Source organism: Pyxicephalus adspersus, chromosome 4 (genome assembly GCF_032062135.1).
Source record: "Pyxicephalus adspersus chromosome 4, UCB_Pads_2.0, whole genome shotgun sequence".
NCBI lineage: Eukaryota > Metazoa > Chordata > Amphibia > Anura > Pyxicephalidae > Pyxicephalus > Pyxicephalus adspersus.
The window spans coordinates 94,377,213-94,402,108 of record NC_092861.1 but is presented as its reverse complement, the minus strand read 5'-3'; the positions used below and the strand labels follow the sequence as shown (position 1 = coordinate 94,402,108).

The window sequence follows — 24,896 nt, the reverse complement described above, 5'->3', positions numbered from 1 at the left end:
GCTAGATGCGATCATTTGAACGATACAGGAAGTGACGGGTACCAGGAAATAAGGGTCTGAAATTTGTTATAAAAAGAACGTGTGTACGAAATATTGGTCTTTCGAATGATCATTCAGAACACTGCTCCTTTATCTCTCTGTGCAATATGTCTTTCTGAGCCCTCTCAAGGAGGAAAAAAGCAGCTTTTGCTGTGATGTATCTGCTAAGTGCAGAGCAAGATGAAGATGATGTGAAAGTTGTGAAGAACCACCGGGTTTGGTGTAAAGATTGGTTGATGGACCGAGACAATATTTCCTATGAGAATCTGCTACAGGAACTGTGCCTGAAATCCCCAGATGACTACAAAAATTACCTTCGGATGTTGGATGTGTTTACAGAAATTACTTTCCACAGTGGGACATTTTCTGCAGAAACAAGATATCTTCATGAGAAAGTCCATAACAGCTGAGCGGAGATTGAACGCCACGCTAGAATACCTTGCCACTGGAAGATCTCTGCAGGACATGAAGTTCTCACCGCAAGCAATGGGTCATATCATCCCCGAGACGTGTGCAGCAATTATCGACAGCTTAAAAGATGAGTACATGAAGGTAGGTGCCTCATACAAAAATTAAAAAAAATACACTTTCACTTCATAAAAAAAGATAACATTTATTTAACAATAATTTTTTAGTGAGACTATAGCACATAAAAAAGTATAAATAACAATACATAACTGTGTAATAAAAAACAACTTTAACAATGTAAATAGAAATATAAATGCAATAAAAACTTGTGACACACTCTCGCTATAATTAGGTATATTGGTGGCTTTCATTGACAAAACTATAGTCATTTGTCCAAACTAAGGAAGGGCAGTGACTAGGCTCATATTGGTGGCTTGGAGTGTAGTTAGGGACACGAGAAGGGTGAGGCTGCGGGTATGGAGTGGGGAAGGAATAAGTAGGGTAGTGTGGGTTTAATTGGTGCATCACTCCTTTGTTGACTACATCAGTGACAATCAGCTCCATAGCACATGCTAGTTCTTAGGGTCATATTCCACAGTTTAGCAGCAATGCTGAAGCCAAAGCCATCAAATTGATCCTCTTTTTGGTTCAGTATGGCCAGCTCCTCTTGCTTTCTTTTCCGACTCCTTTTTTGGCTAAGGTTTGAAGTCATCGGAGTGGATGTTGCAGCAGGTGAACTCTCCATTAGGTCACTGGAGAAGGAAGTCTGCAAGAAAAAAAATAGAACATATAAATAGAACATATTATTATGCATATTAACTCTTCTTAAGTTCTCCTTTCAGTTTCCTGATACACCTGAGGAATGGCTGGCCATCGCTTCAAACTTTAAAAAGTTTTGAAAATTTCCCTAATTGTGGAGTTGATGGGAAGCATGTAAGGATCACCCCACATGCAGACAGTGGATTGTTCTAATATAACTGCAAAAGGTTTTTCAGCAACGTGCTCATGGCAATAGTGAATGCCATGAATTATGAATTTGTTTTAGATGACATAGGCAGAAAGGAGTGCATGTCTGATGGAGGGGTTCTGGAAGGTACGCCATTTCACAAGAAGCTGATCAACAAGCAATTGCACCTTCCTAGAAACAGCCAAACTGCAAAGGGAATGAACTTTGTGTTTGTTGCAGACAAAGCATTTGCATTACATTATATTTTAGCAGACGAAGCATTTGCATTATATGATAACGTATTAAAACCATACCCTTAGAAGAATTTGGACAAACAGAAAAAAATTTTCAACTACAGGTTATCTCGTGCTAAGAGGGTGGTTGAGAATGCATTCGGTATTCTAGCAATTCGCTTCAGAATATTTCATACTGTTATCAATCTGCACATGGACAACATTGACAAGGTAGTCTATGCTTGCTGCATAATTTTCTACGTCGCAATAATTGCAGTGCATCGTTTGCTCCTCTAATGGAGCAAGATTCTGCAACAGCAACACAGGGCGAAAGCAGTAACAAATTCACCGACCTAGTGGACCTACAGCTTGCAGTACCTCAGAATGCTTCAGTGTCGGCTAAAGATAACCAAAACAAGTACTTGCAGTACTTCAAAAGCACTGGAGCACTGAAATGGCAGAATAGCATGACATTTTAGAAGTTAGTTTAATGTTTGTTGGAATGCAATAAAAATCTGTTATAAAGTTTTCTTTGCTTTTATATTAGTCCTGCCCTTGTTTTCCTAAATTGTACAATAAAAAAAATTTCAGTAACTTACCTTGTCTTGTGTTGTGAAAATATCAGGAGCCTCTTCAAGGCTCTGTGTATTTTCCCCTGCATCCTTGTTCTCTTCTTCCAGGCTGCACACTGACGGACGACCTTAATCTTGATCGGTGGTGAAAGACAAGAGGTTAAAGTACCTTAGTTTAGGTACATATACATCCTCTGTGCCAGCACCTGACCGCTTTGAAGCCTTCACTTTGTTCAATTCTTTTTTGAACACGGTGCGCAAGTTTTGGTTCTTGTGCTTCACATATGTTAATGTTGGCCGCAGGATTTATGCTTTTGCAGAGCTCAACCATAGCATTGTATACCTTCATCTTTAGGTACTTGTTTGCATACTCCCCAGACTTCACCTTCCACAGACAGGGATAGGATCTGTAGGTCTCAATGAACTCACGCATGAAGTCTGGGTTGTTGAATGCATCATAGGTCACAATCTCTGCAAAACTTATTTACAAAAACTCATTAGTTAACTTACACTACTACACACTGAAATACAGCACAAGGACAGGCAAAGCAGCATCACCTACCTTATAAGAATGTACGAATGTTCATTCCAATATATTTGGAACGATTGAATGTTCGAACGAACGCACGTGGATACCCTTGCACGAACTGCAGATTTCCCACCACACCTTGCATGTCCGGTCACTTCCTGTCACGATATCCTGTCCTACTTGAGAAAAATGCCACAGCCTTTCCAGGGGAGCATCACCATAGACGCATGAGGAGATGGAGCTGATGGTGGCCATTCTGGAGAAGAAAGATTATGATGGCAGGAAGGCTCATTACTCTTATCCAAATGTCAGGAAGGATCAAATTTTGGAGACTGTACAGAGCAGGCTGGAGGATAAATTTTGGGTCCTCCGTTCCAAGGACCAACTCAGAAAGCGGTGGTCTGACTTAAAAAACAGAGAGGGGGTCATGCTGGATGTACTTAGTCGTTGCATCGCCCAAAAAATTAAGTGCAAATAATATTCTTTTTTTAGTTTCATCTATTTATTTTAATTTATTTTTTTTTTCATTTTAACATTTGGTTATTTTTTGTATTAGGATGACGAGCATTAAAAGAATAAGGGCTGGCTGCTAGTGAGGCAGAGCAACAGCCGATAGAGCCAGAGGTAGAGCGGTAGGATATTGTTATATATTTAAGCTTAAAAATGTATCATAACATGCATGTTAAGTAGACTTTTTTTTTTAGATTTTTTTTTTCTGCAGAGTCGATTATAGTTTCCCCTACAGGGGCTATAGAGGAGGAAGTGTGTACCTCACACCACTGGATATTGACCCAAGTATGCACCAAAACAGTAGAGAGATTGAATATGATTGTGTGTAGTTAGTTATTCTTTTTTTTTTCTCTACACATTTGGCTTTTTATCTCCTGAAGTTATTCCAGAGGGAGAACAGGAAAGCCCTGAGCCGGACACATCAGGACTGATGGAGAATGTCAGAGGTTTGAGGAGTACCAAAATCTGTTGGTAAGCAGTCATATATTGTGCATGCAAAAAACAATGAGGCTGATTCATCAAGCAAAATCGGAAGCTCGCTCGCGCATTCGTATTCGCAATCCGAAATCGTAAGCCGTCGCGCAATTCAGCAACTGAATGAGCTCGCGGCCGGAGCCGCGCATCTCCGGCAGCTTTACACTGGCGAGCTTGCATTAAAAGTCACTGTTCCCCTAAAAAATCATTCTTTCTAATGGCACACATATTACCCTTAGCCCTAAAAAAAAATGTTTGCACTGTTTAAATGTTTTAAACATATATATATATATATAAAATGAACGTATGTTCATTGCCGGGTGCTTCACTGTGTGTATCGCGCATGTTCAGAACAATCACAATCACTGTCCGACTGTACACACAATAGATAGCAAACAATCATCCTGCAATCAGATCCCTTAGTTTCCAGCGACTTTCCTCGCCCGTCAGCGTCGTTGTGCACTTTTTTGTTACCGATTATCGTACGAACGGTTGTTAGTCGCTCGTTTCCAACGATAATTATTGCAAGTGTGTACGTAGCTTCAGTTTGCTTTTACATGAAGCTATCACATGCTGGGGGGAGTCAGGGAGCTGAAGTACAAATCAGTACCTATTTGCTGCTCACTGGTGAGCCCTGGTGTATCAAAATGTAGATTTACTGTATGAAGCTTAGTTTACATAAGCTGTTTAACTGCTAAAAACTTCTTCCAAAAAAAAAGTTATCTTTGGAAAAAATGGTTCAGTTTTTTGTCTTTCCCACTGGGTGGGAAGCAACAGCATTGCTGCATGCAAACAATCAAGGGTGGTTTGTAACCTCCAGCCTTCTCCATAAATTTGTATTAAAAATAGCTTGTCAGATCACTATGGAAACCATTTTAAGCATTTGCAAGCCTTTTTTCCCCCCTTGTTTTTTTTTTTTTAAATAAAAAAAAAAAAAAATCCGAGAAAGCCTGGTAGTTACCATTCATTACTACCCCTGGGGCATAGTGGTTGCCAATAGGGTAAATGCCATTTTTCTGTTTTTTTTTTTTTCCTCAAGAGACATCGCCTGCTTTACGTTATAAAGGACTCAACCCAGAACAATGGGCACATCTGGAAATTAGGATGTGGGCAAATTAAGTATAATCCTATCTTGAGACCTTTTTTATTTAGCAATGGTTATAAGAGGGAGGACCAGCCTGGTCATCATAAGCAGACCCTGGGTTACAAAGTTCCACTGTAGGTGCCCACTAGAATGATCTTTTCCTTCCGCCCACTTATGTTTGAAACGTCCCTAGGCAGGCTGAAGGCAGATTATTATGATGGTGTAATGATTATATGTATAGCCATTGCCCACACTAATGAAGATCAGTCCTTCTAAAAAAAATTTCATCCAGAAGCAGGCCCAATCTGCAACAGACTAATTTCAATTACATGGATGACCAAATCTGACAATCATGAGTGGTGCCAACAGTGGATATGCATTTACCCTAACACAAAAAGGTGCTGTGGAGTGCCAAGGTGCCAATCAGATGAAAGAATCGACAGGGCATTTGACTCTTCCTCATTCTTTTCTAGAGGTACTGGCTGTCTGCTTCTGAAATTGTTAAAAAGAAAAAGGATGAACACTTTAAACCAGGGTTTCTTCAGAGGTTGCTAGAGGTTTATAAAACAATTTGTGACTCCCAGGTCAGTTTAACGGACACCAATTCTGACTATCTGTATTTGTGACATTCTTCCTTCTGACCATCACACTAATATACTGTTGTGGTTACAATAATAATAAAAAGGTTTCCCTGAAGAACCAGTATTAAGCAATGCAAACTTTTAGGGGTAAAAGAGAAATAATGAATGAGAATGAGAAAGTGAGCACTCCTAATTATCTATTTAGGCAACGTGGAAATGAAAGAATGGTACAATTACTGGCTGGAATATAACATTAAAATAATTACTAGGCAGTGCAGCTTTGTTTAATATAGAAAAGGGTGGAGTATGTCTCTGTTCAGGGAACATTTTTACATCACTTAACACCACAAAAAGAAAACACTAGCGTTCAAAATGCCCCATTTTATATATGCGCGAAACAAAAATTACTACAATTCTGCTTCAACACCTGTGCAGATCTGGAAAGTAATTTCCAGGGTATACATTTAGCATAAATTGCAAGAAGAAACACTACACTACCCTGAGTGATGTAGAAAGTCATTTTCATTAGTTGTAGATTACAAAGAAACAACAACAAAAGGGTAATAAAGTAACTACATTATATGTTACAATCTTCACCCAACACTCGGCTCCAACCCACCTACAGTGGTAATTAGAAGGGATTGTAAACAATTTTTATTCTAAAAAAGGTCATATTTTATGAGTCCATAAATCAAAGATTATTATTTTAGAATATACTATTTCTTTTTTTAAATTAAAAATAAGCACTTGGAAGTTCCATTTTACGCATCCATGGCTGGGTCTTCATGGACAGTTTTAAAAACGCATATAAAAGTTCCTACCACTTTTATATACGTTTTCATGCACTTTTACAAGCGTTTCAAAGTCAAGCTTTTAAAAACTTTTATAAACACCTATGACACGTTTTAACGAGATTTTACATAAGCGTTTATAAAAAATTTTACTTTTAACCCTTTCAGGGAATGAGTACAGGGGTACATAAAACCCCCTACTCATTCCCTGAAAGGGTAAAATAGAGCACTAGGGGTTAAAGCTGTGACATGTGTTCTGTATCTGTAGCACATACTATAGCTCCTCTAGGGCTGCAGGAGCAATCGGGAGTGGAGCTGTCCACGTAGCAGAGCTCCGCTGATTGCTCTGCTCCCTGATTGGCTGAGGAAAGGGAAATCTTGATGATGCTTGAGCTGTCATCAGGGTTTCATATTTCTCAGCCAATCACAAAGCAATAGAGATGAATGGGCACAAGTCTCGTCATTCAAGTCAATTGCTTAATGGCTGAGAAACGGAAAACCTCAGCCAATTACAGAGCACTAGAGGTGAATGGGGAGCCTTGTCCTCATTTAACCCCTAGTGCCCAGGGATCCCTCATCGTCAGGAGGAGTCCCATGGCTGCGCTTATGCCAGGATTGCAGCCATGGGTATCATCCTGTCATTGGGATAACCTGTATAAAAAAAAGTTTAGTTACACAAATACACATTTAATGAAATAAATTAACATTAAAGCCTCGTTCAATTTTTTACACATATTTAAAACGCTTTCAGGGAATGGAGTAAGGGGTTTTATGTACCCCTGTACTCATTCCCCAGGTTGGGGTGTTGGAGACCCAGGAGTCTTCTTTTTAAAGGGGGCTTCCAGATTCCAAAGTCCTGTTAAAAACGCCTATATATAGAAGCTTTCATAAAAAGCCTAAAAACGCTTGAAAAAGCCTCCACTAAGTTCAATGGGAACATTTTCCCACGTTTTTGAGTGTTTTTCTGCCTTTAGCCTGTGTTTTATTTTTTTAAACGTTGCAAGCAACGTTTAAGATAGAGCTCATTACCGTGCCTGAAGAAAACGTTCTGGTGTAGATTAGCCCATTGGAATGCATAGGGATTTCAAACATGGGCTTTAAAAGCCTCAAGTTTAATGCTGGGGAAACAGTCCATGTAGACTACGTCTATATCTGATTATTTCTCACACATGTAAGCCAAAAGTCAAACAAAAAAGTAATAATGCCAGAATATTTAAGTCAATTATGCAAATATAAAATATTGACTTTTCGCTGACTTTACAGTTTCTCACACTTACCTTAAAACATTACATTTAATAGGTTATCAAAAGCACCCAGGTAACAACTTTTTTCAAAGGAAGGACCTGTAATGCCCCAGTATCCCACGCATACATGTTAAAGAAGAAATAAAGCACTTGGAGCTCTTTGTTCCAGAAACTTAAAAGATGCCAGAGTTTAAGCGTAAGTGTAAGCTCAGCAAATGTGCCAGAACAATCATTACATTATTTTAAATTATTTTAGGGGAAAATGGGGCACACAATGATTACTTCACTGTAGAAAGGGTTTTAAATAAACATGCATATATGAATTTGATCAGGCTTTAAATTAAGAAAAGTGTAACAGGATCACTGCTGCAACAAGAGAACCCCACAGAAATTCCCAAAAGATATGGGAAACCAACCTGCCCAACATCTGACCTATAATCTAAATATCAACATTTGGTGTACAGGTGCTATAACCTTGAACATATTGAAGTACTAACAAATCCTAGAGGTTTTCTCCTAATTGTTGTGGCATGTCTGCAAACTACAAAAGAGAGCATTTCTGGGATACCTACGTCACGCATCCTGGGAGGCACTATCTGCGCATGCCTGAGTAAGGAGCCTTTTCGTGAAAAGAGAAAAATTTGCTGATCTCACGCATGCGCAGTGAGATCAGCAAGTTTATTTTCCAACCTTCAGGGAAGAAGAACCCGGAAAAAGAGGAGAAGATGGCATGGCAGCTCCTGGAGCACAGGCTCCAATAGTCAGGCTTGCTGGAAAATCTCCCACATTGTTCCCTTATTTAGATGTGTACATCACATTCATACACCTCACGGGTAAAGTGATAACTTGCAGCAGGTTCCAGCAGCTCTGCAACAGTTGCTGGACAGTTGTTCAATTTCCCATTGTTCTTTTAGGGACATCTACCCACCATAGGATAGCCTAAGGACTATGAGAGGGACAAAGTAAAGGAGGATTCTCAACAACATACATCAGCCCATGCACAATAAAGATTTTACAGTAGATACTCACCACACATTTTAATGAAACTACATCCACTGTCTATTGGCTCCATTAAAAAAAAAAAAAAAAAAAATTAAATACTTTTAGTGACCCAGGTTTAAGGAAGACACTTTGAACGGATCCAAGCATGTTTAAAGTTATGAATACTGAAGCTCTTATTGCTGCATCTAAAAAACTACAAACATCCTACATCTGAGTCATTCCATACTCCACCCTGATTACTTACGGTAAAACCTTGTCTAGAATATAAGGTCAGCAAAAAGCATCAAGATTTCATAGAGTACAAATAAAAATGTGAAAAAATCATCAGGTTTCCAAAAATAGCCAGACGCTGTAGTAGAGAAAAAAACAAAAAAAAACAAAACACATAACATTATCTTACCTGTTGCAAAAGCAGTAAGATGATAAAAGTCAACCAATAAATGCCAAACAAAGGTTTGTATTCATTTTATAGAATGTGAAAAGTTACACCCAAAGTTCACTAACATATAGGGAATTCTTTTTTATTATTTGAGCACTTTAGAATAGAATGAAATGAAATAGCATAAAAATACTTTCTTGTATTAAAAGAGGAATAAACTGCAGAGATGGAGACATAATCCTGCCCCTGTACAAAGCATTGGTCAGGCCACATCTGGAATATGCAGTCCAGTTTTGGGAACCAGTTCACAAAAAGGACATTGTGGAATTGGAGAGAGTGCAGAGAAGAGCAACTAAATTATTAAAAGGAAAGAAGGAACTCAGCAATGAGGAGAGATTAGCTGAACTAAATGTATTCTCCCTTGAGAAGAGAGGTTTAAGGGGGGATATGATCACCCTATATATTGGGTTCATATAACCCAATATATAACCCTTGCTGCAATGTTATTAACTTTAAGGTCTCTGCAAAGGGCAAGGGGACACTCTTTGTGTCTACAGGAAAAAAGTTTTAATCTCTGCATATGGAAAAGATTCTTCACACCAAGGTCAGTGAAAATGTGAAAGATTCCCTTAGAAAGTAGTTTTAGAAAGCTTAGGCTTAGTCTACATGGACATTTCCCCCAGCGTTTAACCTGAGGCTTTAAAGGCCATGTTTGAAATTCTCATGCATTCCAATAGGCTAATCTACACCACAGGAAAACACCCAAAAACACAAGAAAACATTTGAAAATGCTCCCATTGAATTCAATTGAGGCTTTTACAAGTGTTTTAAGATTTTTATGAAAGCTTCCATTGAAAACAATGGGGGCTTTTAAAGGCGTTTTTAGCAGGACTTTGGAATCTGGATGACCCCTTTAATAAGGAGACTCCCAGATCTCCACCACCTGGGAATGAGTACAGGGGTACATAAAACCTCTTCCTCATTCTCTGAACGGGTTAAAATATGTGTAAAAAATAAGACGTGGCTTTAGTGTTAAAAGTATTTTATTGAATGTGTGTGTTTTGTGTAACTAATTTTTTTTTTTTTTTTTTTTTTTTACAGGTTATCCCACAATGATGGGATGATTTCCACGGCTGCATTCATGACATAAGCAAAGCCATGGGACTCCTCCTGACAGTGAGGGATCCTCGGGCACTAGGGGCTACATGAGGACAAGGCCCTCCATTCACATACTAAATGCCACATCCCAATTACCAATTAGCAGAAATAATAAACCAAGAAAGAGGGCAATTTTCAGGCATTACTGTATCAGATATAATGATTTATAAACATTAACATAAAATCTCATAAACAATTTTAATCACATATTTACATGAATTTAAAGGAATTTTTTAAAACCATACAATGACCAATCGCAACAATTATTCGATGTGTTTCATAGACAACAGCCCACTTCTTCAGGAATCAATTGAGATCAACAATTATGTACACAAATATAAACAGAATGCACAGAATATAACTAGGTATTTATTTTTAAAAATATTTGATTTAAAGGATCAAACAAGTATTTTTTCTTGTTTGAGCAAACTGGACCATGCTTTATAAAAAGTTTTGTTTTACTTTGGATCAGCTGGAGCGTTTAGGGTTTTGAATATGCAGGTGTGAAATGGTTTCGTAATATATGTATATGTTAGCTTTTTACCAATGTACAGTCTTCAGAAAGAGATAGTACACCCGCTTTCAATTTCAAAGTATTGTACATCAAGGCATAATGAAAATCATCTAGTCCTTGGCAGGTCTTAAAAATAGATAAATACAGCACATGACACATTACACTATGGGACTGAGTTAATAAAGCTCTCTAAGACTGGAGAAGATACATTTTCATCAGTGAACCTGGATGATTCAGAAAACCTGGAATGAATCTGGTCAAGATGGAAAACATTTGCTACAAATCCACCCAGGTTCATTGATGAAAGTGTATCTTCTCCAGCATTGGTGAGCTTTAATAAATCAGACCCTATGTCTTTATTTGTGTAATATTTTTTTTAACAAAGACTATATCAGAATGCAGAAGCAGTGTGTGCAAAATTAGTACACCCTTGTCAATGCCTTAAGTGTAAGGTGTACTAGAAATAAAAAAGGTAAAGAGCAGCCCGGTGCTCCTAATCAAAACCTGATTAATGGATCTTCAGCAAGACCACCTCTATAAAACAGACGTACATTATCCTGTATATTGCTATCCACATTCAAGTTTGCTATTGCATTGGCACAGATAATGCAACTCTGTTCATTTCTTTCTGATTAATGAAATTGTTAAAGCACACGCAGCATTCTCTTCAGCCCCGTTTAGCCGGGCACACTACAGGCACTTATAAGTAAGCACCTGGCTGTATTTGGGTGGTTACTGAAAAAGTTGGTTCACAATACAGGGTCAATGAACAGTTCGGGCATATTACAAAGACGATGGAAAAATTGGGCATAATTATAGGGGGTTACTGAATTTCTATGGGAACACTAAATCTGTCTTTTGTTACAACACCCACTTTTTGACCACCCATCTACAGCTTCTCCCCAGCCAGCTAAAAAAATGTTGGGAGATCACCAACACCTGTACTGGGAAACCGTTCAAAATAAAACCCTCTGCATAGTTCTATTGGTAAAAATCTTGGCACAGATAAGTTATTGGGTGTTCTCACTTCTGCCTTTTTTCCTTCATTCTGCACTGACGAGGTTCTAGTGCTGACTGGCAGAGCTATTGCCTTACTTTTCGGGCCTGTGTTCCACCACTAGTGACAAACAGCATTTGTCAGTTGATTTGGTAAATCAAGAGATCGATAATCTTTCTTCCTCCTTAGTAATCAGCACAGCAAAGAGATTGCCAATCTGATCTTTGAGCTAAAGCCATTCAAGAAGTCTACTAAAGCTGCGTACACACTTCCAATTTTTGTCGTTGGAAAGGATCTTTCACGATCCTTTCCAACGACAAGGGAGTGCACGATGCATGAACAATCACTCAGGGGAAATGCAAAGTCTCTTATTGATTCCTAAAATGGAATTACATTTAACAAAAAAAGCAGACAGGCATTGTAGAAGTGACATGCTATGTTTATTCTGCAATATAAAAAAGTTTCATGCCTGATTGCAATTAATGTACCAACCTCGATTAACAGGCACTAGGAAATCAGTGAACTCCCAAGCACATGTGTGGGAGTTACTTCATTCCAGCCATCCAATCAAGATGGCCAAAGAGCCAGAACCTGAAAAAGGACAAGGCTGAGAATGTTGGTGCTGGCAAAGCAGCTAGCCCAGACAAGTTTAGTTAAATGACTGTCAAAAGGTAGGCAAGTTTGTTTTATTGAAGAAGAGACATAGCCTGTCCATTCTGCATTAAAGCCTACTTGGAATTTTATATTTAAGTTTAGTTCCACTGTAGGGTAAAACAAGATCAATGTGATGTGTATAATCTCTTCAGCTGTGGTATAGCTCAGGTACAGCCATTTGTCCCTTACAATACCAAGTTCTACTTCCTACTTCATAGCAATAGAAAATACTTATAACTTTTCAAAGAACACACAAGAATGTTTATGATAATTCAGTTCATCATTTGATGACAACTAAGAGTATCAACCTGAACAAAAAGTGCAATTTTTAGATCCACCCGCTACTATTGTATATGATCAATTATGAAATAACTTCTATAAAAAAAGTATTTTTTTACTGATCAATCACATATTTTTATCTATTTTTTGAGTCGATTACAAGTGAAGGATAATACAGCGTCTTAAGTTTTTAGATATTTTAATCAATGATTTCTCATTTGCAACTGCCAGTACTTTTTTTTTTTTTTTTAGAGTCGGTCTCCACAAATCTTAGAATTGATTTCAATCTAAATTTTCCAGGAAGATTAGATTTACATTTAATGCATTTAATGTAGTTTATGTGTTTTATTTACCTGCAAAAGTCTCCCTTGTTACACAACTAAAAGTCTAGCAACTGCTGCCGAGGGCCGAAACTATAGATGTGGGGTTCATCAGCCCTGGCATATGTAAAGCAGGCATATCACCAAAAATTTATTTTTGGATGACAGGACGGCCTGCTTCTTTACATTTTAAAAAAACATATTTTTGTAATAAATGAATAAAAGTAATAAATCTGTCCCACAGTTCTGGGGTTCTCGCCACAGTGAAAAAGCCTAATGGGTCATTCTGCAGCCTCCTGGAATTATTGCTTCATATATAACCCAAGAAACTGCAAGATCCTACACAGGCCACTGGCAGAAACGCTTGCGCTCCTGCAAATGTCCGAGAGCAGTCTTATCAGTGGGCAATCCAGAATTGTAAATAACCAAGAGCCTGAACTCACATCCACAGAACAAAACCAGGCAATTCTGCCAGCATCCTGTGAAGAATCCGGCAGCTCCTGGGATATGTGACAGAGGAATCCCAGGAGCCTGGAGGATTACCTGTCAATCAATCTTTCCCTCACGAACCCTGGGGGAATGGAGTGGAAAGATTTTCAATTTTAGATAAAAAAAAAAAAACATATATAAGTGAGCAAGCAGGTTTAGCACTCAAAATTACAAAATTAATTTTTGTTGATAGGTCCACTAAAAGCAAAGGTTTGACAGGTTGACAACTGTGCAGGTAAATCTTCTGAGTGCTCAAACTAAGTCGTGTCACAATATTTTGCTGACGGTCTGTTTTTCACCCTGGGAACTAGAATAATTCTACTTTTTTTGCAGAATTATGACTTAAAAACAAAAAAAAGGAAACCTTGAAAGAAAATGAATGTAGCCAACACATTTAAGAACTGATAAGCTGCAACATTACATTTTGTTTTTTGGGTTTAGATACATAAACTGTAAAGCAAGATTGTAAAGGAAAGTTTACAGCTCTTTAGCTGCTGCCTGCATCTCTATTTGGAAAATATATTTTTATTTCATTTCTGGTCATTTCAAGGTTAGAATGACAAGCAATAATTTCCTATAGTCTGTCTTCTTGTCAATGCAACAACCAATCCTCCTCCTTTTTCTTCTTCTGGTGTCACAGGTGATGGAAAATCTTCCAAATGAGGTTACAGAACAATACAAAAAAATTTTAACTCATACCATCATCAGACATCACGGTGGCTCAGAGATTAGTATTCTGGCCCTTGCAGCGCTAGGTCCTAAGTTCCAATTCCGGTCAGGACACGATCTGCATGGAGTTTGCATATTCTCCCTGTCTTTGCGCGGATTTCCTCCAGGTACTATGGTTTCCTCCCACATTCCAAAAACATGCAGTTAAGTTACCTGGCTTCCCCCCTAAAATTGACCTTGGACTGTGGTAATGACATATGACTATGGTAGGGACATTAGATTGTAAGCCCCTTTGGGGGACAGTTAGTAACATGACTATGGGCTTTGTAAAGCGCTGCATAATATGTCAGTGATATATAAATACTGTATAATAACTCATACTACCCCAAAAATGTCAGCAAGAACAGTTGGGTGTTAGGGTTCAGGTATGGACAATTATCTTCAGGCTGGTAATTTATTATCAATAGCATCCAATACCCCACGCACACAGCAGAAAAGTACTTAAAACGTGTAAGTAAAAAGTATAATTTATTGCACTTCACTGCACTTCCTGTACCAAAACCAACCAACCCCCATTTCAAAATCCACAAAACTGCATACTTGCTGTTCTTTGTAGCTCTACAAAACCGACAAATATAAGATACTTGGTTCAAGTCCAATGAACAAAATCATAAGATATTTAATGCATAATAGGTGGGGTATCAAACATGGAAGCTCAAATTTAAAATCTGAACCCAAATACATTCTATTTTGGGTTTCCCACTGGCTCAAATCTGACCAACAGAATTGAAAAGAGGCTGCATCTTCTATCTTTAAAATAGAAAAAAACACACTAATGTATAGCACAAAAAAAAATGTGTTTTTTTTTTTGTTAAGCAAGAAGCAGTTTGATAGTGTGGGTTGCAGGGCCAACCCACACTGTAAGAATTATACACAAGTTCAGTTACTGTGCAGGGTGTTCTTGAGGTATTTCCAGGAACACCTATGCAAGTAACAGAAATGCTGCAAAGCTTGTCTGAATTCACTTTTTACAATAAGCCACAATATCAGGGGGATAGAACCAGTAATCTACTTAAATATTTTCCAAGTTACTTCCTGGAAATACACATTACTATGTGAACAGACATTACAAAGATTCGTTAGGAGCAATACAATCAGAAATGTATTGATCTAATCAAGCATGGGCATCAAAGTGTTTAATATTATTTGTTTTCAAAGCTGTCAAAGGGACAAAAACTAGAGCAAGAACAGCCATAACAAAAAGTAGACTAGCTGTAAAAGTTTTTTTTTATATGAAAGCTGGAATGTGGCTTACAATAAGAAATGTTTTTTTGAAAACAACCTAATATGCCTAGAGTATCATTTTGCCTATATGTAGTACATATAGATCACATTCAGGCCAGATCATGTAAGAGAAACTAGAAACCTCACCTCAATCTACTAGAAAAAAACACAAATTCTGTGAAGCTCCCAAAGGGGGACACAAAGCAATAAACATGAGGCTCTAACAAAAAATTCTATCCAAAAGTACTAGTTGGGCATTAATTGCACCATTTTAGAGAGCAGAATGACTTGTATGCATATTTCCTCCAAATCTGGACTATAAGAGTAAAACATTTTCATATATTGAGTCATTTAAAGTGTAACCCTAAGCCTTTTTTTGGTTTTGGAGTGTGAGGGTATTATATTACGGCCTGTGTTCCCACCAGGAAGAATCATTCCAATTGTTGCCCCTTCAGGTGTTTCTTCAAACCCGGGAACAGATATTAGTCTGAAGGGGGTAGGTCAGGTGAGTAGGGGGATGGTGGACCTTGGAAACCCAGGGTGTTCAATTTGGCAGCCACAACAATGGACGTGTGCACAGGTGCATTGTCCTGCAAAAAGAAGCGTTTCGTCCTAATTGCCTCCTTCAGCTTGTCCAGGCGGTTAGCATAATACTGTCCGGTGATACTAGAGCCCTGAGGTAGGTAGTCCACCAACAGAGTACCGTCTTTGTCCCAGAAAACGGACAGCATGACTTTTTTGGCCGATTTCTGGGTTCGGAACTTCTTCAGCCACGGGGACCCACTGTGGCGCCATTCCTTTGACAGTTCCTTGGTTGCAGGATCATAGATGTGGAGCCAGGTATCACTCAATCACTAACCTGGCAAAAAAGTTCCGTGCAGCTTTAAAATAAGCCAAATTGGCTTTGGATGCTTCAACTCGTTCCTTCTTCTGATCACTGTTCAAACATTTCGACACCCACTTCGCTAAAAGCTTGCGCATGTCTAGGATAGTGGTGATAACAAACCCAATATGCTCCCGCGAGATGTCAAGTATCTGGGCTCTTTTTTGCGGATATTCGCCGGTCCTCAACAATTAGCTCATGGACAGCATCGCAGGTTGCCGGGTCAGTTGAGGTTGGGGGGCGCCCACTGCGGGGCTCATCTTCAACGGTGAAATGCCCAGTCTTAAAACAAGATATCCAGGATTTGACAGTGCTGTAGGAAGGACACTTCTCCCCCAGTGTTTGTGCCATTTCAGTGTGATTGTCCTTTGCTGACATTCCCTGGAGAAACAAAACTTCATGATGGCCCATAACTCTAACGACATGAAACTTACTTGTGCCTCTGCCATCACAGATTCTCACTAAGTAACTGTTTTAAAAATCGCAAAGACCTGATATTTGCACAGTTACATACTAAGATTTTAGGCTGTCATGCCCCCACACTAATTTTTCTATTTCATCTGGAAGGGGCCAAAGCCAGGAACTTCTCAGCACGCCCTTGTATTGAATTGCACAGCAGCAGGTATGTGTGAATGGGCCCATCTGTACAGTTCAACATAGTAACAATTGTAACTTGTTGTCATTCTGAAAAGCATCATAATACTTCTTGCCAGCAGACTTTTTCAGCATCTGTCATGTGTTTCATAGGTAATCAAAAAGAAAGGAAAATGTATGCTTTCAAATGATAGGGCTGCCTCAACTCACCACTCTTTATTGTGATCCTCAAAAATAATTTACTTCACATTTAATTCATTCCTGGATGGCTTATTTAAAGCTTTGAAATGATTGTTGAGAATTAGTAAAAATTAATAGTAGTACTTATAACTACAGCCCTGGATAAGTCCTCCTATATAAACAATGGGCCATGTATGTGCTATCTATGAGTCTTTGTTCAGCTCAAAAGTAGACCCATCACCTAATATTTTATAGGACCTGCAGCCCATTCCAGTAACTTGTTACTGTATGTTTACATAGGAGGACAAGCTGGGCTGCAGACACACAATCAGTACAATGCAGTGTGGTAAAGTGGAAGGTAGATTATTAAATTAGTAGTAAACAGTACAAATTATCCACACAAGTTTGAAAATCAAACTGTGTCCCTAGACAAATATGTAAGTTAAAAAAATGTATTATATTTGCAAAGACAGCCAGCAAACTTCATTCTCTTTTAGATATACTATAAAAGTTGCTATCCACATAAATATTAACAGTAGGTGAATGTTTAGAGTAACAACCAGACTTTGGCACTTCCAGTTCCTGAGAACTATTTTCCGGTAATGACTACAGACCTACCAATGACTGCTGTCAGGTGTTATGACAAGCCAACCTGCATCCAAAGGTCAAAGCTGAATCAAACAGGAATTGGAAAGCCGCTAAACTATGAAAAATGATAAGGTAGGTTTAGAAATAGAGCTGGAAGGAAACAATACACCGGAAACTGTATTTTCATTACTTACAGTCAGATTGCAGAGATTTTAAATCGGCCCAAAATATATAAACAACAAAAAAATGCAGAATTTTGTCTATCAAACAAAACTTCTAAATACATGCCCCCCATGTTTTGTGATTTCCGTAAGGGTGAATGCAGAAACATTTGACAACTAACAACACACAAATCCACTTACAAAATCCACATCTAATACAAATACATTTCCTGTGCTGTAAAGGCATCAGTTACAATAGACCTTGGATAAATGGAGCATATTTGTAACAAACAGCTTCACATTTCTATAATTTAATGAAAAGGAAACCTGAGAGGACAGAACTATGGAAGCTGCCATTTGGTATCTAATACAAACAAGTCAGAGCTTTTGTCTTACATGCTTGATCCAGGTAAGGACATCCTGATCTAAATGACAGAGCTGCACTATAAAAGCCAGTCAGCAACAGTAGCTGTCATATATTAAATGTACTAAATAAAGTAAGGAATGCACCTTGTACTGGAATTTTCTCTTAGTTTAGAGAATGTGGTGAGGTTTACCTTTGCAAAGGACACCCAATCATGTGCAAGAATGATTGGATGACTAAATTGGAAATGAAAGAATGAATAAATTCAACACAGCTTCAACGTGCCTATTAAACCATGAGAAAAAAATTTGCAAATTAAAACTCTACTCCTTTGGAAATCAGGGTCAATGGTTTATATTACTCAACAGCCACCAAACTCTGATTCCTCATAGGGTTTAGTAAACAAAGCTTTCATGCTAATGTAGTAGGTTTGTTAGGAACAAATACTTCAACTAGCATCTAATGGCCCGATATTAGACTAACAAGAGAAGCCCGTGGATTTTTTTTCAGAAAAAAAGAAAGAAAAACAAGCAAACTTGTTTTGAAACACTGAACAATGCATAGTAAGCCCACACTTAATGTTAACAATTAGTGTAGGAAGCCAGGATACCCACCACATCCTGGCTTCCTTGTGGCTGCTGGCACTGATGGAACGTCACCCTAGCCAAGAGGGCCCTATCCAGATTGCCCATACCAGGAAAAAGTGGGGGGGGGCTTTTTTTTGTAAGGGTTTAGTTCCGCTTTAAAACGATGCTCAGTTGGTACTAAGGGGAAAAAAAGAAAATATACCCAATGCCAGTACACCACCAGCACCATCCTGACCTGTTCAAAACAAGGCAGGATGGATCAACGGTTTCATATTGTTGATGCCAAGCAGAAATCAAAACTCTTCGGAGTGGGCAATGTTTTTCCAGTTCTGGCAAGCCTGTGTAAATTGTAAGCTTAGGTCACCTTAATTGACAATAGTAACCGGTGAAGTCTCCTGGTACTTAAGGACAACCGTTTTATGTTTGAATGTGTGCATTCCAAGATACTTTTCTGCATACCTAGGTGGTAATGAGTGTAACCTACTATTGCCTTTCTATCAATTTCATAGACTTTTTATCAGTTTTGCCATTCTTCTCTGAACTCCGATTTTAACAAGACATTTTGGGATGTTTTCCTTTTTTCAGAGTCCTCCCTGTAAAGCCTAGAGATGGCTGGCATGAAAATCCCAGCAGACCAGCAGTTTCTGAAATACTAAGACCACCCCACCTGGCACCAAAATCCATGGGACGTTCAAGGTCACCTGAATACCCTTTTTTTTTCTACCTGATGCTCACTTTGAACTTCAGCAGGTCATTCTAAAACTATCTCCATGACTAAGGTCTCATTCCCACTGCACAAACAGTGCACAATACAAAAGAACACAAGACTTTGCTGCATGCATTTCTGTTTACTATTGTGCACTTCTCCATTCAATGAAATGACTGGGGTCAGCATCTTAATGGACAGCCATGTGGGTGGCCATGCTTTGTAGTAAAACACATGGCAACACACATTTTTTTGTGAGAATGAGGCCTAAATGCACCAAGTAGCTGCCATTTGAGTGGCTGATAAGATATTTGTTTAGACAAGCAGTTGAACCCATGTACTTAAAAAAGGTTGTCAGTAAGTATATGTCTCACAATGGTTGAAGAAAAACCAACACCGTATATTTTATGGGGGACACATTTACTTTAAAATAAACTCAACCATTGAGCCCTTGGTGCCTAGACTGACCTATATAAAGACATAAACGTGCCACTCAGTAAGCCCAGGCAACCCCTAGTGGGTGTATCATTGACCACTCAAGCTTGTGAATGTGGACAAAATAACGTTGTTCATTATTTAAATTGGAAAAATAAGTGTCAGGCGGCTGTGGAACTTGTAATAACATCAACTAAAGGACATAACTGGAGCAAGGAAAGTGCAAGTTGTCCCTTCAGACTTGCCTCGAGGAGGAAGCTTAGGATTTATATCCATTTTCAAGCCACTTTCTTGCTAAATGTATGCAATACAGCAATTTCTACATGGAATTTCTAAGAACAGATTCGTGATTTTAACAACAGTGGACCATGACTGTGTAGTGTTTGTAGAACAGCTTGTGACACCTGGAGCCTGGAGTTCACATTTAATGGCAGGGTCACGGGTCACAGGTCACCAGTGATTTTAGAAGTTGAAGGTGAAAAAAAATAAAATAATCAATTAAAACTTATATATGATGTTAACAATTGGGTTTCCATGTTTTTAATTTTCCTACTACCATACACCACTAGGTTCCCACGGGCGTTCAATATCGGACACTCAGCAATGTCACTGTGGAGTGGGCAATGTGTCCTTTGCCCTGTGTAAGCTCTGACCTTAGCAACCTGAAGCTTACAAAAAGATTTTCCTCACCATAAGGTACACACCATAAGCTAAAAATAATCCTAATGTAGACCTCAATACAATTCAAAATTCAGAAATAAAAAAACTATGCAATGTGAAAAACCACCCTTTTATGTATTTTTGTTTAAAAATGTTTTGCCAGGTTTTGGACCTGAAGAGAAGCCAGCACTGAGAGAAATCAAAAGTCCATCATTGCTGCTAATATTATAAAAATATAAACTGCCTGGACTGACCTGAAACAATCAAGTAGATCAGATATGGAAAATGAAATTAGAGATCCTGATCTGCATTACTTGTTCCAGAAAGTCACTGGATCAACATGACAGTCAGTCAACTTGCAACTTCAGAAGAGAAGCTTGGTTTTGGTAAATTCCATTTTCAAGGATTATCATTCATATCATTAGTACAGGTTTCGGAAAATGCAAGCAAAAGCCTGGGACTGAATCCTACTTTTGTGTGAAGGACATCAAAAAGAGGGGTTTTTACAAGTCTTCTTGTGATAAATTGAATAAAATAAAACCCAACCCTGTAAAAATGGACACCAAATTCTCCACATGAAATATCCAAGCTTGCTTATACACAGAGCCAGGGGCTACACATTACAATAAGTTATTTGCAGCATTTGCTTAAAGCCAGATGGCATGTCTGAGTAAATTAACATGTACAGACACTTTTCACAATAATATACAGCCATAATCTTTGCAAGCTGGCAGGCAAACAAATACATAAAACACAGAACATCTTTTCCATTAGCATTTTGTTATACTCTATGAAAATGTCTTTCTGTGTAACATCAATAGGCTGCTGCTGAGGTAGAATGAGCATCTATTCATGGATTTTACAGAATAAATAAAGATTATCTAAACTTGTGCAAGAATAAGTCTACCTGGAAGTGAAATTTTAGTTATAGTTGAGGCGTGGTGCACCAAATCAGATTGTGCTACTCCAAAAATGTAATCTGTCTGCCATAACTCCAGTGGTAACCAGCAGCTGACAGACTCACGGTTGAAAACCGCAGTGTTTACCACTCTCAGGATCCAGGCAATTGGCCCTGAGAATAGTAACAAGCAATAATCACTGGGTTTTTCAAGCATATGCAGTTAGACCCTTTGTGGTTTTTTAAACTTATTTTTGGAATTACCTACTTTTTGTAAGCAGCTAGAGTGGTAAGCCACTCTTGGACCCCGAATGTAGTGTTAAAAATTACCTGAACATTGTCTAAAGTAGAACTAAAGTCCAATGGTGAGCACAGTAGCTTTCCATAATGCAGAGCATACTTGCACATTATGCCACAGTTACCTATGAGAGTGCGCTTCTCCAGTGTTGACCAATCACGGTTCCTATTCACCACTTTTTCCACCACTATCTTTTCTGCTGCTTTCTCAAGAACCTTGTTGACCCTCTTTGGCCATTCATAATGTAACCCCATAGTCCCAGCACCAAAGTCCATTCTTGGTGTCTCACATATACCAGTATTACTGCAAAAATGTACAATGTTTTTTTTTATTATTTTGAATATTATGGAGAATTATTGGTACTTCAAACATTATAGCAGGATGATAGATATATTTTTTCTCACTTTCTGTATTATTATTATTCTGTATTTCTCACTTTCTGTATTCTGTACTGAATACAGTTTTTCTAGACAGGAAGAGGAAAAATAAATATGCGACAGGTACAAAAAACAGCAAAAAAAGCTAACAAAGATTTCCCCAACTCTAGTTAAAAAAAGATTTTTTTTTTCTGTTGGCGTTTGCTGCTTTCCATCGCTAATGAAAAATTGTGTGCCGGATGTACTGCAGTAAACCCCCGGCCCTCCAAATATGATGGCAAATGCACAGAATTTACATAAGTTGGCTTGGGAACACGGAAGAGTACCAAAGATAGCAAATCCTATGATGTAATAAGGACAGGCAAAGGTAATATAATAAAAAAAAAAAAAAAAAGGGATTCGCCAGATAAGTTTAACTAAGGCAATCGCCTACATTAACTAATTGCAATTTTTCAATTTAATGCTCAGTTTCATTTTTAGTGAGGGGAAATCACTAAAATCCAAGTAAAATCCAACAGGGATTGTTAACATTTGAACTACCTAAACATAGAAATTTCATTTTACATAAAAGGGTAGACAACCCTTTTATCTGAAATAATAATTCTGTTTTTTTTTTTTTTGAAAAAAGGGTGCAGCATCGACCTCTATTTCACCTAGGTGATCGAGAATGAATGGAAGTGCAGAAATTTTGGTGCTCATTCTGTGCATGCCCAAGCATCTCAGGAGCCTTTTTGTGAAAATTTGCTGATCTCACACATGCACAATGCGATCGGCAAGTTTTTTTTCCCCAACCTACGTGACCCGATCTCGCGCCTGGGTCGGGTAACCTAGGAAGAAGAGGCGCAGATGGTGCCACCCGACACGCCGGCTCGGGGAAAGATGCTGGGACAACATGGGACCCGATGCAAGACACCTCTGGATGGATCAGACTGCCCTGTGAGATTGAAGGTACGTTTATTTTCTTTTTGTTTTAGGCACACAAAATGTGTGGCCAGGCTAGGCTTTATTGCAGAAAATGACAGGTGCCTGCTGTCCCTTCCGCAATAAAACATACTCACCTCGCTCTCTTTATCAGTCAAAATCACAGAGCTGCCCACACAGTGGATCTGAGGCATCTAATTAGGGCCAGATCTGGAACTATTTATAATAATATTAATTATTATTATTAATGTGGGCGCCTTGTCACGTAGGTATACAATTCCTTTAGCTAGATCACCTACAGAAATTGAGATTAACATTGAAAAGTATCTGCAGATAAAATAAACATTTTGACTATTAAAGTTCCACCTATGGGGAAAAAAATTCCCAACTGAGGTATAATAACAAGCAGGGCAATTATTGTTTAACAGCAATACCAAGTTGAATCTCTCGTCTGATAATATATCTTCCAACAAGTACTTTTACCTTCAGCCAACCTCATCTTTATAGATCAATGGGTTTGGAAAATCACCATCATACACAGCGTGTACATAGGAAGTCATATGGAGAAACAGGAGCTGGCAGAGCATTTTCCATATATTGATAGCACGGCGTCCCACTAAATGAGATAAAAAACCTGCATCACCTAAACCCCTTAAAGTATACCTGAACTCCAGATGTTGTAAGGGCTAGATACCATCAGCGAGATCTTTCACCATGTCAGAAATAACAGATCACATTTGGACATCAGAATGATGGAGACTGACATATATTGATTTGAACCTTTCAATGTTTTCATAGCAACATGACAATTTTGTTGCTACGGTACTTATAGATGAATAAACGAATAAAACGACAATGGATACCAAATGGAAATGGTCAATGCGCAGCACACAGAAAGAACAAACATGAGATCTGCGCCGACCAAAACATTTTAAGCCATCATACCCATCCATACAGAAGATATTTCAAGTACACCAACAAAGCAGATGTGGTCACAGTAACAGGCCACATAGTAATAGGCCACAGGTCACAAAGCAGATGTAAGGGAAACAAATCACAGCAATAATGAACAATGCAGCAATCATGCAAATGGCTTTCATGCTGCAGGGTTATTGTTGCCTGACAACAGCTCAGCCAACAACTAATGTATAGGACAGTCAGTAATATCCATTGCAGGGTTGTGTGTGCACTGATGGACATTACAGCCCAGTCCATGAAGGCTGAGCAGCTGAAAAGTTCCAGTGATCTCACTCATATCAGTGCTTGGGCTGGGTATTTGTGCAGCCAGAGCCTATAAATCTGTTTAGATCAGCCGACACAAGAAGCAGAGAACCCACAAGCAGGACATGGGGCACCACAGCCTTCCTACTGGGGGCTCACTCAGCCTGGGGTGACCTTTGACCCAAAACTTGCCCAGGTGCACCCACAATGTCTATACATGGCCCAAGTCACAACAACCGCATCCCTGCAACAGGCGTCACTGGAAAATCACATACCTCATAGGAGCAGAATAAAGGTTCACGTATCTATCATTAAAGCATCCCAAGGGACTCCCCAGAAATGCACTCCAAATGCATTATGTCCAGTGTCCTTTGCTGCACGGGGGACTGGAAAGTTTGTGTGAAGTCAGTGCTGTGTCTGCTTGTGTTTTTTTCCTCACGTCCCCTAAGCTTGCAAGATTCAAGCGACAAGTACCGAGGGGATCACTATTTGCCAGGAAGGGAGCCGGATCCTCCCGCGCAGGCGCCCTGCTCATTTACACAGATAGGATCACTATTTAGCAGCTGCAGAGGGGGAGGCTCTGAAATAGGCAGTGGTTTGCATGTGGAGGAGGGCACAAACTGACCAATTCTAGGCAGGACGAGGGCGATACTAAATGGCTTGATAACACGCATTACATTCCTGAGACAATAAAAGGTGACGACAGTGTTGTATAAGATGCGGCTGTGTGAGGCCTTCAGCTGTCTTCTCAGGGATATCAGTGCGCTGAGGCCTGCAGTCCTGCCCGGGGCACGCTCAGCAAGGGACATGTTGTGTGTTGCTTATTGTCACTGTACAGGGTGGCTTTTATGACGTCGTGGTAGAAAT

The 24,896-nt window shown here is 38.9% G+C and overlaps 1 protein-coding gene across 3 annotated transcripts in view; it reads right to left on the bottom strand.

Annotated features, from left to right (window-relative positions):
* MAP3K4 (mitogen-activated protein kinase kinase kinase 4) overlaps positions 1-24,524 on the bottom strand; it is a 68,291-nt gene extending 43,767 nt beyond the window's left edge. For 2 of the 3 annotated variants that reach the window (XM_072409048.1, XM_072409051.1), the window contains exon 1: positions 24,305-24,524. In XM_072409048.1, the coding sequence (XP_072265149.1) occupies positions 24,305-24,309 (5 nt within the window). In that variant the 5' untranslated portion in view covers positions 24,310-24,524. The remainder of the gene's footprint in view (positions 1-24,304) is intronic. The other variant, XM_072409050.1, reaches the window with a different exon arrangement.
* Positions 24,525-24,896: the final 372 nt, after the last annotated feature.